This window comes from Thunnus maccoyii, chromosome 10 (genome assembly GCF_910596095.1).
Source record: "Thunnus maccoyii chromosome 10, fThuMac1.1, whole genome shotgun sequence".
NCBI classification, from domain to species: Eukaryota; Metazoa; Chordata; class Actinopteri; order Scombriformes; family Scombridae; genus Thunnus; species Thunnus maccoyii.
Genome location: NC_056542.1, coordinates 5,418,487 through 5,432,047, shown reverse-complemented (window position 1 = coordinate 5,432,047; position 13,561 = coordinate 5,418,487). Strand labels below are relative to the sequence as shown.

General features: G+C 42.3%; 1 protein-coding gene across 4 annotated transcripts in view; it reads right to left on the bottom strand.

Moving 5' to 3' along the window:
- Positions 1–13,561, bottom strand: part of sema6e (sema domain, transmembrane domain (TM), and cytoplasmic domain, (semaphorin) 6E) — a 164,130-nt gene that overhangs the window by 36,668 nt on the left and 113,901 nt on the right. For all 4 annotated transcript variants that reach the window (XM_042423611.1, XM_042423610.1, XM_042423612.1 and 1 more), the window contains 7 exons: positions 13,106–13,228; positions 11,628–11,716; positions 10,808–11,025; positions 10,082–10,213; positions 9,636–9,791; positions 6,981–7,157; positions 6,314–6,451 (listed from right to left, as the gene is read on the bottom strand). In XM_042423611.1, coding sequence (XP_042279545.1) covers positions 6,314–6,451; positions 6,981–7,157; positions 9,636–9,791; positions 10,082–10,213; positions 10,808–11,025; positions 11,628–11,716; positions 13,106–13,228 — 1,033 coding nt within the window. The remainder of the gene's footprint in view (positions 1–6,313; positions 6,452–6,980; positions 7,158–9,635; positions 9,792–10,081; positions 10,214–10,807; positions 11,026–11,627; positions 11,717–13,105; positions 13,229–13,561) is intronic.

The window sequence follows — 13,561 nt, the reverse complement described above, 5'->3', positions numbered from 1 at the left end:
CCTCCTCCTCCTCCTCCACGTCACTGCATTCCTCTGCAGTTACAGGACAGGAATGAACCTCAGCACTAAAGCTCTATGGGAAAAGAGCCCAGTCAGGTCCAGCTGTGGTTTGTTTGGTAAAAGACACGTAGCAAAGTCATTTGTTCTGTGTTTGACATTGTTTTCATATGTAGAGTTTATACACGACGTATGTGTCCTTCGTCATTCTTTAACCCCTCAGACTTCTTCTGCCATCTTGCTCTCATTCTGACACGCTATGATGAACACATAGGTGTGTACGTTCGCCTGCAGCTACACTGTGTAAAGAACATCCATTAGCTGCTGAGAGGAGAAGAGATTTATCCATTTTTTGAGACCGATGCTCATAATTTCCAGTTTAGCAAACATCCTGGGAAAAAAAACACAACACTGACTTACTGGAGATGTTTAAATTGATGCTGGTGAACAACTAAACACCAAGATGCTATTCAAGAAATTAAAATTAATGCAATAGATTCAATTGCAGCAGATGTTTGCTGTTATTTTATCATTAATCTTTTTGTTATTCACATATAAATTAGTAGGTTTCTTCTGTTTTTGTGAGAAACTGGATCTTATTTTCATACTGTTGGCCATCATTCATATTAGTAATAATACTGTGACACTGAACTCGCCAAGTTAATAAATGAAATCCATGAATGTGGCGACGTTGCTAAAAAGAACACGCATGCAATGAAGCCATCAGACACGTTGAACAAACTCCCGGAGCAGCATGTGTGCACACGTAGCTTCCTGCACAATGACGGATTATTACTGACATTTACCCCAAATAAAGAGGTTGATATAATCCGGTGTTGTTTACAACTTGTTTGATCATCTTGACTGGTTGTGTTTCTTGTCCTGATTTCACCTTCCAAAAATCGCAGCAGTTACTATGATGAGTACAATGTTATCATAAAATGCTAGACAATGTCATAATAAACTGGAATTATCTGTTAAGGCACTGATGATGCACATCTTAAAATGAGCCAGAAATGCTTCATAAAGTAGGTGACAGTCAAAATAATGTAAATGAATTCATCCTAGACACTGAAACTGTTCATATAAAAAAAAAAAAAGACATCTCCTCTGGAGTTGAAAATCCCTGGCTCTACAGATTTTCAGGGTTTGAGGTCTCTTCTGCCCTTTCGTTGTTTTTTTTTTTTTTTTATTAAAATTCCCACTTCATACATTTCCTCGCTGCTGTTCAAAACAGAGTATTTTCTGAAACCTAATATTGGCAGCAGGGCCTCGAGTGAAAAAAGAAACCTGACGATGCAGACTAAAGTGACAGAGAGAGAGAGAGAGAGAGAAGCCAAGAGTGAGAGACACGCGAGGACTGAGAGAAAAGAGGCAGAAAACAGAGAAATGGAGTAAATCTCATCTGGAGTGAGAGACAGATTCATTGGTGTGGTAAAGGAGAATATGGCGGCTGAAACCTGACCTCCTGGCCAGTGCTGATGAGGCTTACGGGGCCCCTAATCCCAGGATGAGGTGTGCTGTAGCTCTAGTCTCTAAAAAGGATCTGGGGGATGTAGGCGGCCAGTGAGTTTCACAGGCCCTATCCTTTCTCTTCCCTGTTCCTTCTTTTCCTCCTCTCTCTCTCTCCTCCGGCTTCAGGAAAAAAAAAAAAAACAACCAAAAAAAACAACAGCGGCCACTACTGCTGGCTCTTAGCCAATCAGCTGGATCCAATTTATGACTAAACGATGTTGAGAGCTTCTCCAGGTCTTTGCAATGAGGGTTTAGCATGCTATGGGTGTATATGTATTCCCTGGTGGAGATGAGGAGAAATCCTTCCTATGGGTTGGAGGACTTTTAGAAAAGGGGGGGGGGGGGGGGGGCAGGGGGGATGCATGGAGCCAGCATTCCTCCCAGCCCCAAAAATAGAATCTGAAGCTGGGGAGCAAGTACATTAGCTGTGGCTAAAACATCGCCTGCAAACAAAAGCCTGTAGACAAAGAGAGATGGTTGAAGGCTCTGCCACGCTCTGCTCATAAACTTGCTTTAAAACATCATGTATGTAAACAAGCAACCTGATTTCACCTCCAAATAAAGAGGTTAATATAATCCGGTGTTGCTTAAAATCTGATTGATCATCTTGACTGGTTGTGTTTCTTGCCCTGTCTGACTATACTGTAGTGATTTCACTAAGTTTCCAAAATCGCAGCAGTTACTTTGATGAGTACAAAGTTATCATAACTGATAGAAATGATGGACAAAGCTGCAAAAATAAGACAATGTCACAATAAACCGGAATTATCCGTTAAGCCATTGATGATGCATATCTTAAAATGAGTTAGAAATGCTTAATAAACTAGATGATAGTCAATATAAATGAATTTATCCTAGACAGGGCACAAAATGCTGGTAAAATATGCAAGTAGCTGGTAGATTTGCTTCACTCACAACCCCTCACCCCTCCCCCCCCAAAGGTAATCTATTGTGGCTGGTAAAATTTGAACGTTCACAAGCCGTTTGGCCGGTGGACAGAAAAGTTAATTTTAAACCCTGATCCTGTTCATATGAGAAAAAAAAAAAGAGAGACATCTCCTCTGGAGTTGAAAATCCTTGGCTCTACAGATTTTTAGAGTTTGGGGTCTCTTCTGCCCTTTTATTGTATTTTTTTTATTAAAACTCCCACTTCATACATTTCCTCGCTGCTGTTCAAAACAGAGTATTTTCTGAAACCTAATATTGGCAGCAGGGCCTCGAGTGAAAAAAGAAACCTGACGATGCAGACTACGGAGAGAGAGAGAAAGAGAGAGAGAGAGAAACAAGCCATGAGTGAGAGACATGCAAAGACAGAGGAAAATGGAGGCAGAAAACAGAGAGATAGAGTAAATCTCATCTAGAGGGAGACAGATTCATTGGTGTGGTAAAGGAGGATATGGCGGCTGAAACCTGACCTCCTGGCCAGTGCTGATGAGGCTTACGGGGCCCCTAATCCCAGGATGAGGTGTGCTGTAGCTCTAGTCTCTAAAAAGGATCTTGGGATGTAGCCGGTCCGTAAGCTTAGGTAAGACAGACCCTATCCATTTTCTCCCTGTTCCTTCTTTTCCTCCTCTCTCTCTCTCCTCCAGCTTCAGGAAAAAAAAAAAAACAACAGCGGCCACTACTGCTGGCTCTTAGCCAATCAGCTGGATCCAATTTATGACTAAACAATGTTGAGAGCTTCTCCAGGCCTTTGCAATGAGGGTTTAGCATGCTATGGGGGTATATATATTCCCTGGTGGAGATGAGGAGAAATCCTTCTTTTGGGTTGAGAGGTTGGAGGACATTTAGAAAAAGGGGGGGTGGGGGGGGTGCATGGAGCCAGCATTCCTCCCAGCCCCAAAAATAGAATCTGAAGCTGGGGAGCAAGTACATTAGCTGTGGCTAAAACATCGCCTGCAAACAAAAGCCTGTAGACAAAGAGAGATGGTTGAAGGCTCTGCCACGCTCTGCTCATAAACTTGCTTTAAAAGCAATTTCAGCCTCTTGACAGCAGTTCTTTCAAGGGTTTATTTTGCATCATTTACATAATTTACACACAACAGTGGTGTTAAGTTGATGATTACACATAATTGTTTTTAGGTCTGCAACTAATGATTATTTTCATAATCGATTAATTACTTTTAAGGGTTTTTTCCAAGTCACTGACTAAGAATTTACTCTATGAAATGTCACGAATTCTCAAAAATTGCATAGTCCATAGCGACATCTTCAAAGTGTTGCTCTGTCGGACCAACAGTTCATAACCAAAGGGTATTAAATTTACAATAAGTGTGTTCATTTGCACTTTATCTGTGTTCACTGGCTTTTGCAGTGACTTAAATGTCATGTAAATGAGCAACTTGGTTTCCCTACTCAGGGTCGAGTATTACTGATTTTCTCAGTTTCTTCTCTCTTGGAGAAAGTATCACTGTGACAGCAGAGTGGGAAAGGAAAGATGAGTAGATGTAGTAATGCATCCTTGTTTTCAAAATAGAGGGAGTGTCTAATCCTTGCTTGTGTTGTATTAACTCTCAGGTGTACATCGCTTTGGATAAAAGCGTCTAGCAAATGAAACTTTAACATTGTAACCATTTAGAAATTCAGACACATTTGCGCTGTAAGGATACGTCGTGCACTTTCACTACAGAGCTTGTCCTCTCACTGAGCCGTCAAACCTCCAACACACACAAATGAAAAAATAAATAAATAAATAAAAAAATTCAGGAGGCAGTGTATTGTATCACTACTAGAGTAGAAGGTGCCCTGCAGAGTTTTCTTGTAAAGAAACAAGTTATGTTGACATTCACTGTTACTCACCAAAACTTTTTGTGTGTCCTTGTGATCTACAAACGTGTTGAATACATTTCCTTCCTCATAAAACATTTGCTGAACAAATTTTTTTGAAAGTATTTCTGCATTGTTTGCATTCATGTTTACTCGTTTGCAGTCTTCTTCTTCTCTGCCTTTGTTGGTGCAGAGATGTGTGTCTTGGTGCATTACAGCCATCTTTAGATCAGGGGAATAGTGTGAAATGAATGGTATGACTATGTATTGTGCATACAAAAACAGGGACCCACTCATAAAAAAACTGCTCCATAGCGACACTAGAGGTCAAAAACTCCACAGGGAACCTCTAAGATAAGTATGTTGTGCTTCCAAATTAAGGCTGGGAGTTGGGGAGAAATCTGTATACTGACTTTCTCTGAGCAACCTGGTTTACTGTAAAAATACTGAATGATATAAAAACAAGAGTACTCCATTACTTACAAACCCGATGGATTCCAGTTTCTTTCTTAGCCCTTCGTACCAGTTAGCATTAGCTGTCATGCCAACTGTAAACCTCAGGGATATTAAACTATTATTCTCAAAATTGCACACTTAAATGCTTTTTATTTCAGCTGTATAAAAACATAGGATCACTTACACTCAAACATGAACTTCAGGCAGAAAACCGATCAGAATTGGCCTATAAAAACGTTCAACCTTGCTTGTAACCACAGCATATCTTACGTGGCAAGCACACCATACATCCCCAGTGCTCGGTTTCATCTTACTCTCACTTACCTGCCAACACCACAAATAACCTCAGAGTGCTTTTGGGGGGAAAGTGGGCCCAACCAACTCTATGTAACAGGCAGATAACAGCATAACATCTGTTATTTGGTACGGGCCTTTGTCCAAAAGCTTCTGACAGCATCATGAGTGGACACATTTCTTAAATTGGTGGCTGGAGAGGAAATTGGACCAGCCTTAATTGCGTTACCTGGCAGTGAAACCTTTAAACCATGTAGTGTTTTTGGGCCGTCTCACTCTTCAGGCTGGTTTTGAGATGTTCCAATATCTTTGAATTGTTGTGTTTTTCTGACTTTTGACCATTTTCCTTCATCTCTACACATTTTCCAAAAGATTTGTTTTTTTTTTTCCATTTATATAATCTTTGCCTATTTCCTCCTAAAGTCTGCTGCAAGAAAATCTACACGAACTTCTGATTTGTTTAAATTTCTGACGATGTACACACTCTTAGATGTCCTGAATAGAAATCCATTTGCTTCATTTTTCTAGGTTTCAACAGAGTTTTCATTTTTTTTTGTTTTTCACTCGACTAAATCTGGTCTTGAAATAGAAGACTGGCTTTGGAAAGTAACTTATGATTATTTTCATTGATACATCTATTCAATTTTTCTATAAATCATTTCATTGTTTAATCTTTTGTCAGAAAATAGAGAAAGTTCCCAAAGCCTGTGTTGATATCTATAAATTGCTGTTCTACCAGCAGTCCAACAGTTTTAAACATATCCATTTTATCTCTCCTTCCATTGTTGGACGTTTATATTATGAGGGTCCGGGTTGCCATGGCAGCAAGCTAAGTGAGTATCCCTCCAGTGTGTTGTGGGTTTGCCCTGGGGCCTCCAGCATCCAGGAGGCCTCCTGATCAGACACTAAACCGTCTCAACTGACTGAATCTAAATGTGACATAGCAGCGGATGGTTCCACTTGGGACCTCCTTCTATATGTCCAGGCCCTCACTTTGTCTCTAAAAGTGAGCCCAGCCATTGTGCAAAGAGACTCATTACCCAAAGCTCATGAGCATAGTTGACAGTTGGAAAGTCGATCAAAATAAAATAGAAAACTTTACCTCTAAGGCTCAGCCCCCTCTTCACCACAACAGTCCGGTGCAACGCCTGCACCTATGTAACAACTCCAGACAACTTCCAGTTCATGTCTACCCCATTAATGGACAAAACCCTGAGATACTCACGCCCAACCATAAACAATCCACTGTTTTCTACCAGCACCACGGTCACCAGTGTGTACTCACTTCTTGCAGTTGGTGTAGTCAGAGCAGCGGCTGAGCGGCACACGGATCACGCAGCTGGAGAAGGCCACGAACAACGCGTGATGATCCCGATCCAACTCGAGACCCAGCACCCTCCTGTCCTCCCCCCTCACATTGCATCTAGGAACACAGGGGGAAAAACATCAACTGTCACAATCAGACATTTTCAATTTTTTTTGTTTCATTTTGTTAAAATCATCGCTACAGATGGCTGGCACAGTCTGAAAAATTATACAAAGAGCCGGCTCTGAATCGAACTCTATGCAGATAGACATTTCAAGCTGTGCAGTCAGAAAACAAAAGACGACACTGGGAGAAAAAAAAACGAAAAAAAAAAACATCCCCTCGAGCTGTACAGGGTGATGCAAAGTGTTACAATAGACCAAAGAATGGGTGGGCAGGACAGATCAAGGCAGAACACAGAGAGGAGGAGAAAAAGCAAGAAAGGCGATAAAAGAAAAGATCAGAGGAAAAAAGTGAGAGAAACATACAAAGTAGAGGACAAAGAAGAAAAAGGGAAACAGACATGAAAAAAAAAGAAAACGAGAATGAACAAACAAAAGACGAAAAGAAATACAATTAAGGAAAAAAGATAGGGAGAGCTTAAAACAGATCCGACACAGAAAAAGACAAGACAAGATTGTCTGACTTGTTGGGGTTGTAGACGTCAATGTCCTCCAGGAGTTGGGTGCTGAAGGACGCGTTGGTTCCCTCGGTGCTGGCCAGGATCTTCAACACGTGGCCGTTGTCTGAGCCGAGGAAAACCACCGTGTAGTTCTTGTTCGGCCCCGCCGATGTGTCCACCGCTATCTGGGTCAACTTGAACCTGCGTTATAAAAAAAAACAAAAAGAAATTATAAAACTCAACTGTGCTAAAAAATTGATGTTTGTGGAAAAGAAAGAACGGAAACGCCGACTTATAGAATCACATTTCCAGTAAAGAGATCAGCTAAAATGAAGCAGACGGTTCTCTTCAAACTGACGTAACTTAGAGGGGGCTAACAATGTCAACGTGCTGCTTAACATGTTAATATTGCTTTGTTTTATCAAAGTCAATTTCCCATGGTAAACAAAACAAACAGTGGGCGAGTGCTGAGCTGATTGTATAAAGCATCGGCATGCAATCAATCACATCATCTAGCAACCCACCAGTCCCTTCCTCCATCGCCTACATCCTTTAATCCCTTCATCCTATAAATTCATCCATCCACCCACAGCCACTCAATCGATCCATCCTTCTTCTTGTTTATGGGATGAGTATCATGTCATGTTTAAAAACTGGAAGAAAAAAAAAACCTTTGAAAGCTTGAAATTTAATAAAAAGTTTTGAAGGCTTGCATAATGTTTTGATAGGATGAAAATAAATTTAAAATCTCTGCAAATGTTATTTTGTATTTGAGTTTTTCCTTCTTCACAAATGCTGCGTTACTTTTTACAGCGTTTCTCCAACACTAGTTTGTTTTCCAGGTTTGAAACTTTGTAAACGGTGATCTGAAAACTGCTGCTCGTATGTTGGGAAGAAAGTTTTGAAATGTTGAGACTTGAGTTTTTGAAAGGGCGAAGTTTTATTTTGAAACTTTTATGGATGTAGATGTGCACCCGATGTACAGCCTATCAAAACATTATGCAAGCCTTCAAAACTTAAGTTTCAATCTTGGAAAACCTTTTTTATTAGATTTCAACTTTTCAAAGCTTTTTTTTTTTCCAGTTTTGAAATATGACATGATAATCATCCGATAGTTCATCTTCGACTGCTGTCTCTTTGATCTCTTTCACGCTTTCTACTTTTTGTATGTAATTACGTGGATATCCAGTGAACTGCTGCTTAATTTTCAGCACCACCCTGCTTCATATTCATCCGACTCCACAGTCACACCTGGGAGCTTCCCAGTATCACCACAGTTGTCTCCTGCTGGCTCCACTGGAGCAGCCGTGGATTAAGAGCCGTGTTGAAGGGCACCTTGAGTCCGGCGGTTGTTGACAGAGGGATAAGCTTTACTTATTCATTTCCTCCGTCTGCAACTCTGGCCCCGGGATTCAAACAAACAAACTTACTCTAACAAACCCGGCATGTTTTTGGCGTCACGTTCCTTCTATAAAGGACGCCGGCAGAGACTCCTGTGCCCTCACTTTTCTCCCGCAGTCCCCTCCGCGTCGTTCCCATAGAAGCTGGTGTGTTTACCCACATAGGCTCGACCGGCACGTCGCCGCACAGGCTCGGTAGTATTGCGTGATGCACTTCTGGTTAGATTTCATTTATCTAGCCCCTCTCTGGGGAAAGACGAGGCAGATGTGATGTTTTTGGCGCCAGATGTGTAGCGGCGCATGTTTCCCCAGTGTGGAGCCACTGCAGTGTCTAGCTGGCTGTCAGCCTGGCTCTGCTTCAGGAGGCACGGAGGAGGCTCCAGTATACTGTGTGTGTGTGTGTGTGTGTGTGTGTGTGTGTGTGTGTGTGTGTCTCTCTCTAAGGCTGAATCTGTGATGTGTATCAGCTGTGTGTGTATATCCATGTCTGAGCTTTATGCATTACTGTCTGAAACACTTGTGACACTTATCACTGATGCAACATTCAACCCATCATCATCCCATATCAGTAGATTCTCAAATGTCACAACACACACACACACACACACACACACACACACACACACAAACCGGTGACTTCTGCACTTCTATGCAAGCTGTAGAGGAACATCTGCAGGTCGAGTCAGCGCTCAAGGAAGATCCCATCCCTATGCGGCTTGTCTTTGATGTGGGCCGAGAGATCGACCGTTGGAAAAAAAAAAAAAAAAAAAAAAAAAATCCGATGGGTTTTAATGAGGGACAAGGTTGTGTGTTCCACCTGAGCTCACTCTTCGATACCAATCACAGCTCAGAGTGTGGAAACACTGCCGGTACATTATGTTGCTACAGAAAATAGAAAACAATACCTGCATACCAACCGTAAAAAAAAGGAAAAAAGACCCTGGCCTTTCCTGGTAATGGTCTGTTTCATAGCTGCAGCCAGCCTCTGAGGTTTAACAAAAGCATAAAATGCTTCCCCCTCACACCCATTTTTAAACATTTCTGTCCACCTCTTGTAATGTGAGCTGGGACTGGGACTAGTGTACATGAACTAAGTTTAGTCCCTGGTGTTCCAGTCGAATAGCAGGTTAAATTGAGGGCCTGTGTTCCTGTGGTGGAAATGCTCTATAAATAAGGTTTACCTGATGAAGCTTCTCAGTCAAAAGCTTTTGATTCAGTAAGGATTTTAAAGATTCAGCGAGATGTATCTGATAATTTCATCGTTAAATAAACCTCGTACCTGCTGGTGGTGCGGGTGAAGTAGGGTCTGTCGTTGACCGAGGGGACGGACTCGTCCATGAGCGGGTAGGACTTGATGAAAGTCAGCGTGTCGTCGGGGAAGGTGGTGGACGACTTGTAGGCAGCTGCTGAGCCCTCGCCAGCGCAGCAGCCCGGCCTGTACGACAACAGCAGTTAGAACAAACAAACAAAAAAACATCAGGATTGAATCCAGTTCCATGGGCACAGATGTAAAAACACTGGCAGCTGTTTGTTTTTGGGGATGATCAAGAGGGAAAAAACAGGTGTCTTGTGTGTGGCTGCTGTTTTTTTTTTTTTGTTTGGCGATGTCTGTGCAGAACAATAACAGCAAGCAGCTGCAAAAAAAAAAAAAACTCCACTGTCAAAGTTAGAAAAAAACATGTTCTTGGAAAGTGACAGTTTGCTATTTAAAGATGTGTCTCTTACCTCGGTTTTGGGACCTGCTCCTCTGGAACAGGTGTCCACGCCGACTCGCTGTTCCTCTGCTCTTTGAATTTGCCACTGAAGGCCTTCTCTATGTCGTCCATATAGAAAGCACAGACTGCTGAGCCGGTGATGCTGTTGGAGCGGCCGCAAAAAGAAGACGACGTTACAAAGAGCAAGACAAAGGTTTGAAATCCAGAACCTCGTCTCCAAGCCTGGAACAACCAGGCGATTCAGCAAACCCATATGTGGTCACATGTACATTAAATATTGCTTTTTTGTTCTTCTTCCTGTAATTTTCTTTTATTAGTTTTGTTATCATTGTTAATGTGCTATTAGTGAAGTTTTATTGTGAAGGAGTGGAGTGAAGTGTAACCAGGACTCACTATAGATTATTTAAACTACTGTGTATGAAGGCTGGACTTTATCTTTATGTGTATGTAGGTTTTTTTTTTCTTTCTCACAACTTGTTTCAGCTTGAATGAGTGTTTCATCGAGGTTACTGCCCACATAACACACTTGGTGGTCATCCACATTTCCTAGAACCATAGTTAAATACCAACTCTTATTGTAACATCTACATCAGCTGCCTGATAGCTGCGGTTTCACTTGTGTGTGACTCTGAGCGTCTTTTTTACCGTTAAACATTGACCCAAAAACCGAGGTACATTCCTGACTCCACCTCAAAAACAAATAATACAAACCTGACACCCGTCTGTCCTTACTGACCTGTTCGCCTGTGTGGTGAAGACGCCGAGCACGGCCGGCCTGTGGTTGATCTGCAGCACGTTGGTCAGCGACTGCAGTACGTCAAAGTAGAAGAAGGAGTCGCCGGGGACGGAGCAGTTCAGCCGGGCTTTGAGGAACGACGTCCAGTAACGTTCTAGCACCCTTGGGGAACCGCCGTTGTCGTTCTTACAAACGCGTGCGACTCTGGAGAAAACCACCTGAGGGGGACAGGAAGCCGAAATCTCTTACAGGTGACACAACTGTGACTCATAGATCACGCTGTTTACCACAACACGCTCAGGCAGAGCCGATGTGGAACACTGACGCAGTTAAACATCTTGTAGGCGTGCGGTTTGCAGGGCAGGCTAGGGCTGTCCCGAATACCTTTTTTTAGGCTTCAAAGCTTTGGTCGCAATTATTCAAATCTATTGGATATGAATAAAGCTTTGTGGAGGGGGGTGGAGAGAGAGAGGGAGAGACGACGGAGGCAGCAGGGGAGTATCACGGTGCAGGTACCTCCTCCTCCTCCTCTCTGCCCAGCTGGCCTCCTCGGTGTCGCTCGTGCTGCTGGTGTTTTGTCAGTCTGCGTCCAGGAGGTACCTGCACCATGACTTGCTCTTCCCTAGTACCTCAATCTCTCTCTTTCTATTCACCCACCCCTCTTCCTTTCAAAAACGGGGGGGAGGCTTCAAAACATTCGCTACATCCCTAACGGCAACTAATGTTCTACATCAATCCTCTCAGTGACCAAACACTCACCGAACCGCAAGTCTGACGAGCGTCTGGTCTGGTAAAGAAAGAAAGACTAAGAATCTCTCACCTTGCCAAGAGTGGTGTACTCCACTGCGATCTCGCTGAAGAAAAAGTACACGTAATTCCCGTACTCGATAGCGTGGAGGAAATGGGGCTCTGTGGGAGACAAGAAGAAAAGATGTGTGACAAACACACTGGCACTGATGCCTTATTTTCCTACATGACAGTGTATTGTGAGGAGGCAGGGAGTGGAGACGGGTAAACACAGATGCTCAATTTGGAAAATGGGTCCAAGGGAATGCAGGACGACTGTGTTCTAAATTTGCAAATTTGAATATTACTGTAGGATGGAAAACATTCTTACAGCCACAGAGATAATGCTCAGTTTTTTTTTGAAATAGCAGAACTAGCGCCGCATCACTGCTGATAAAACCATCATCAGCTGAAGGCAGAATTCATACAGCTGAGGTTTTTATATCATTGAATGCATTTTTGTTTAGATTTGAACATTTGTAAGTTACTAAAGTTATAAAACTTAAAAGACATAATTAAGAAGGTTGAAGCACTGCAGCTCTGAGTGTGACGTCGCCCCGCTTACACCTTATTTGTCGTGACCTACTTCCTCCGAATATACTGCCATGTCCTGATTCTGAACCATTAAACTGATATGCTTAAATGACTGATATGATATGGTTGAGCGTACGCCTGATGTGTGTGTGTGTGTGTGTGTGTGTGTCTGGGTGATTGCAACTACTGAAAATGAGGTGACACGATCAGATTGTTTTCCCCTCTCGCAATTACAGACGGGTGTTAGAGAGTGATGAGTCTTTCTCTAACAAATTATCTTTGGCCGAGTTCAGACACCAGCTTACAGAAAGCACAGTGAATAAATATTAGCCAAATTATATTGTGGACTTTGGGGAAGTTACTCATGGAATAAACTTTAGATTTGCTACGGCTAGGGCTAGCTAAACATGAGAAACCTGCTACCTGAATATTTTGCACATTGCTCTTTGCTGATAAAAACAAGAGAAAGGACAAATAAAAGATCTGATAAGAGATTTATTAGCCTAAAAGTTTGGCAAATCTGGATGTTTTGCACACCTAGAACCGCCGTCAGAACCCAAACCCTAATCATTGAGATGTGACACTGTTGTCCATGAAGACTTCCCTGTTAGCCGTACCACGTGCCAAACTAAAAACCAAAGGTGACTGTGCTTTTGTTGCCCTGGCAACCAGACTTTGGAACAACCTCCCCACTTCCATCAGATCAGCTGAATCTGTTGACTGTTTCAAAAAACACCTAAAAACCTACTTTTTTAGAGTGGCTTTGACTGTATGCTTGCTGTGTTTGTATGTGTGAGATGTCTGTATGTGTTCTTGAATGTGTCTTTCATGGTTTTTGTGTCCTATTTTGTCTAAATGTCCCTGTAAAGCACTTTGTAACCTGTGTTAAAAAAAGGTGCTATATAAATAAAGTTTTACTTTTAACCACCTCACAATGTGCCACATGTAAGTTAATTAGTTAAGATGCCTGATTCTCACCTCGCAGCCATTTAGAGTCATACTTGACTGTACGTAGAACAGGGCTACTCTCTCCCAGGCTGCGATAAATCACTGCATCGCTCGCCAAGAAGTCAGTCATGGTGGCTGAGTAGAAATCTCCACCTGAGAGAAAAAAAAAGGAGTAATTGGATTTATATTCAAGGATCACAATTCCAAAGAACAACCCACTTCTCTTAAGTGTCTATTTTGGTCACAGGTGACTTTTATTGCCCTTTTAAAAAAAAAAAAAAAAAGAGGCAAAAGGAGAACAGATGTAGGAGAACGTTTCAACTCTTAATATCAACCCCCGTGTGAACTTTGCATAAATGTCAGTGGAAAGCTGGCAGGATTGAGTGCAGGTTTGGCTCTCCCTTCACTCTTCCCTGAACTTGACCCAAACGTGTTCGCAAAGTATCGGCTTCCTTCGTCGCTATGATTAGTAAGGAAGCTGTGAAA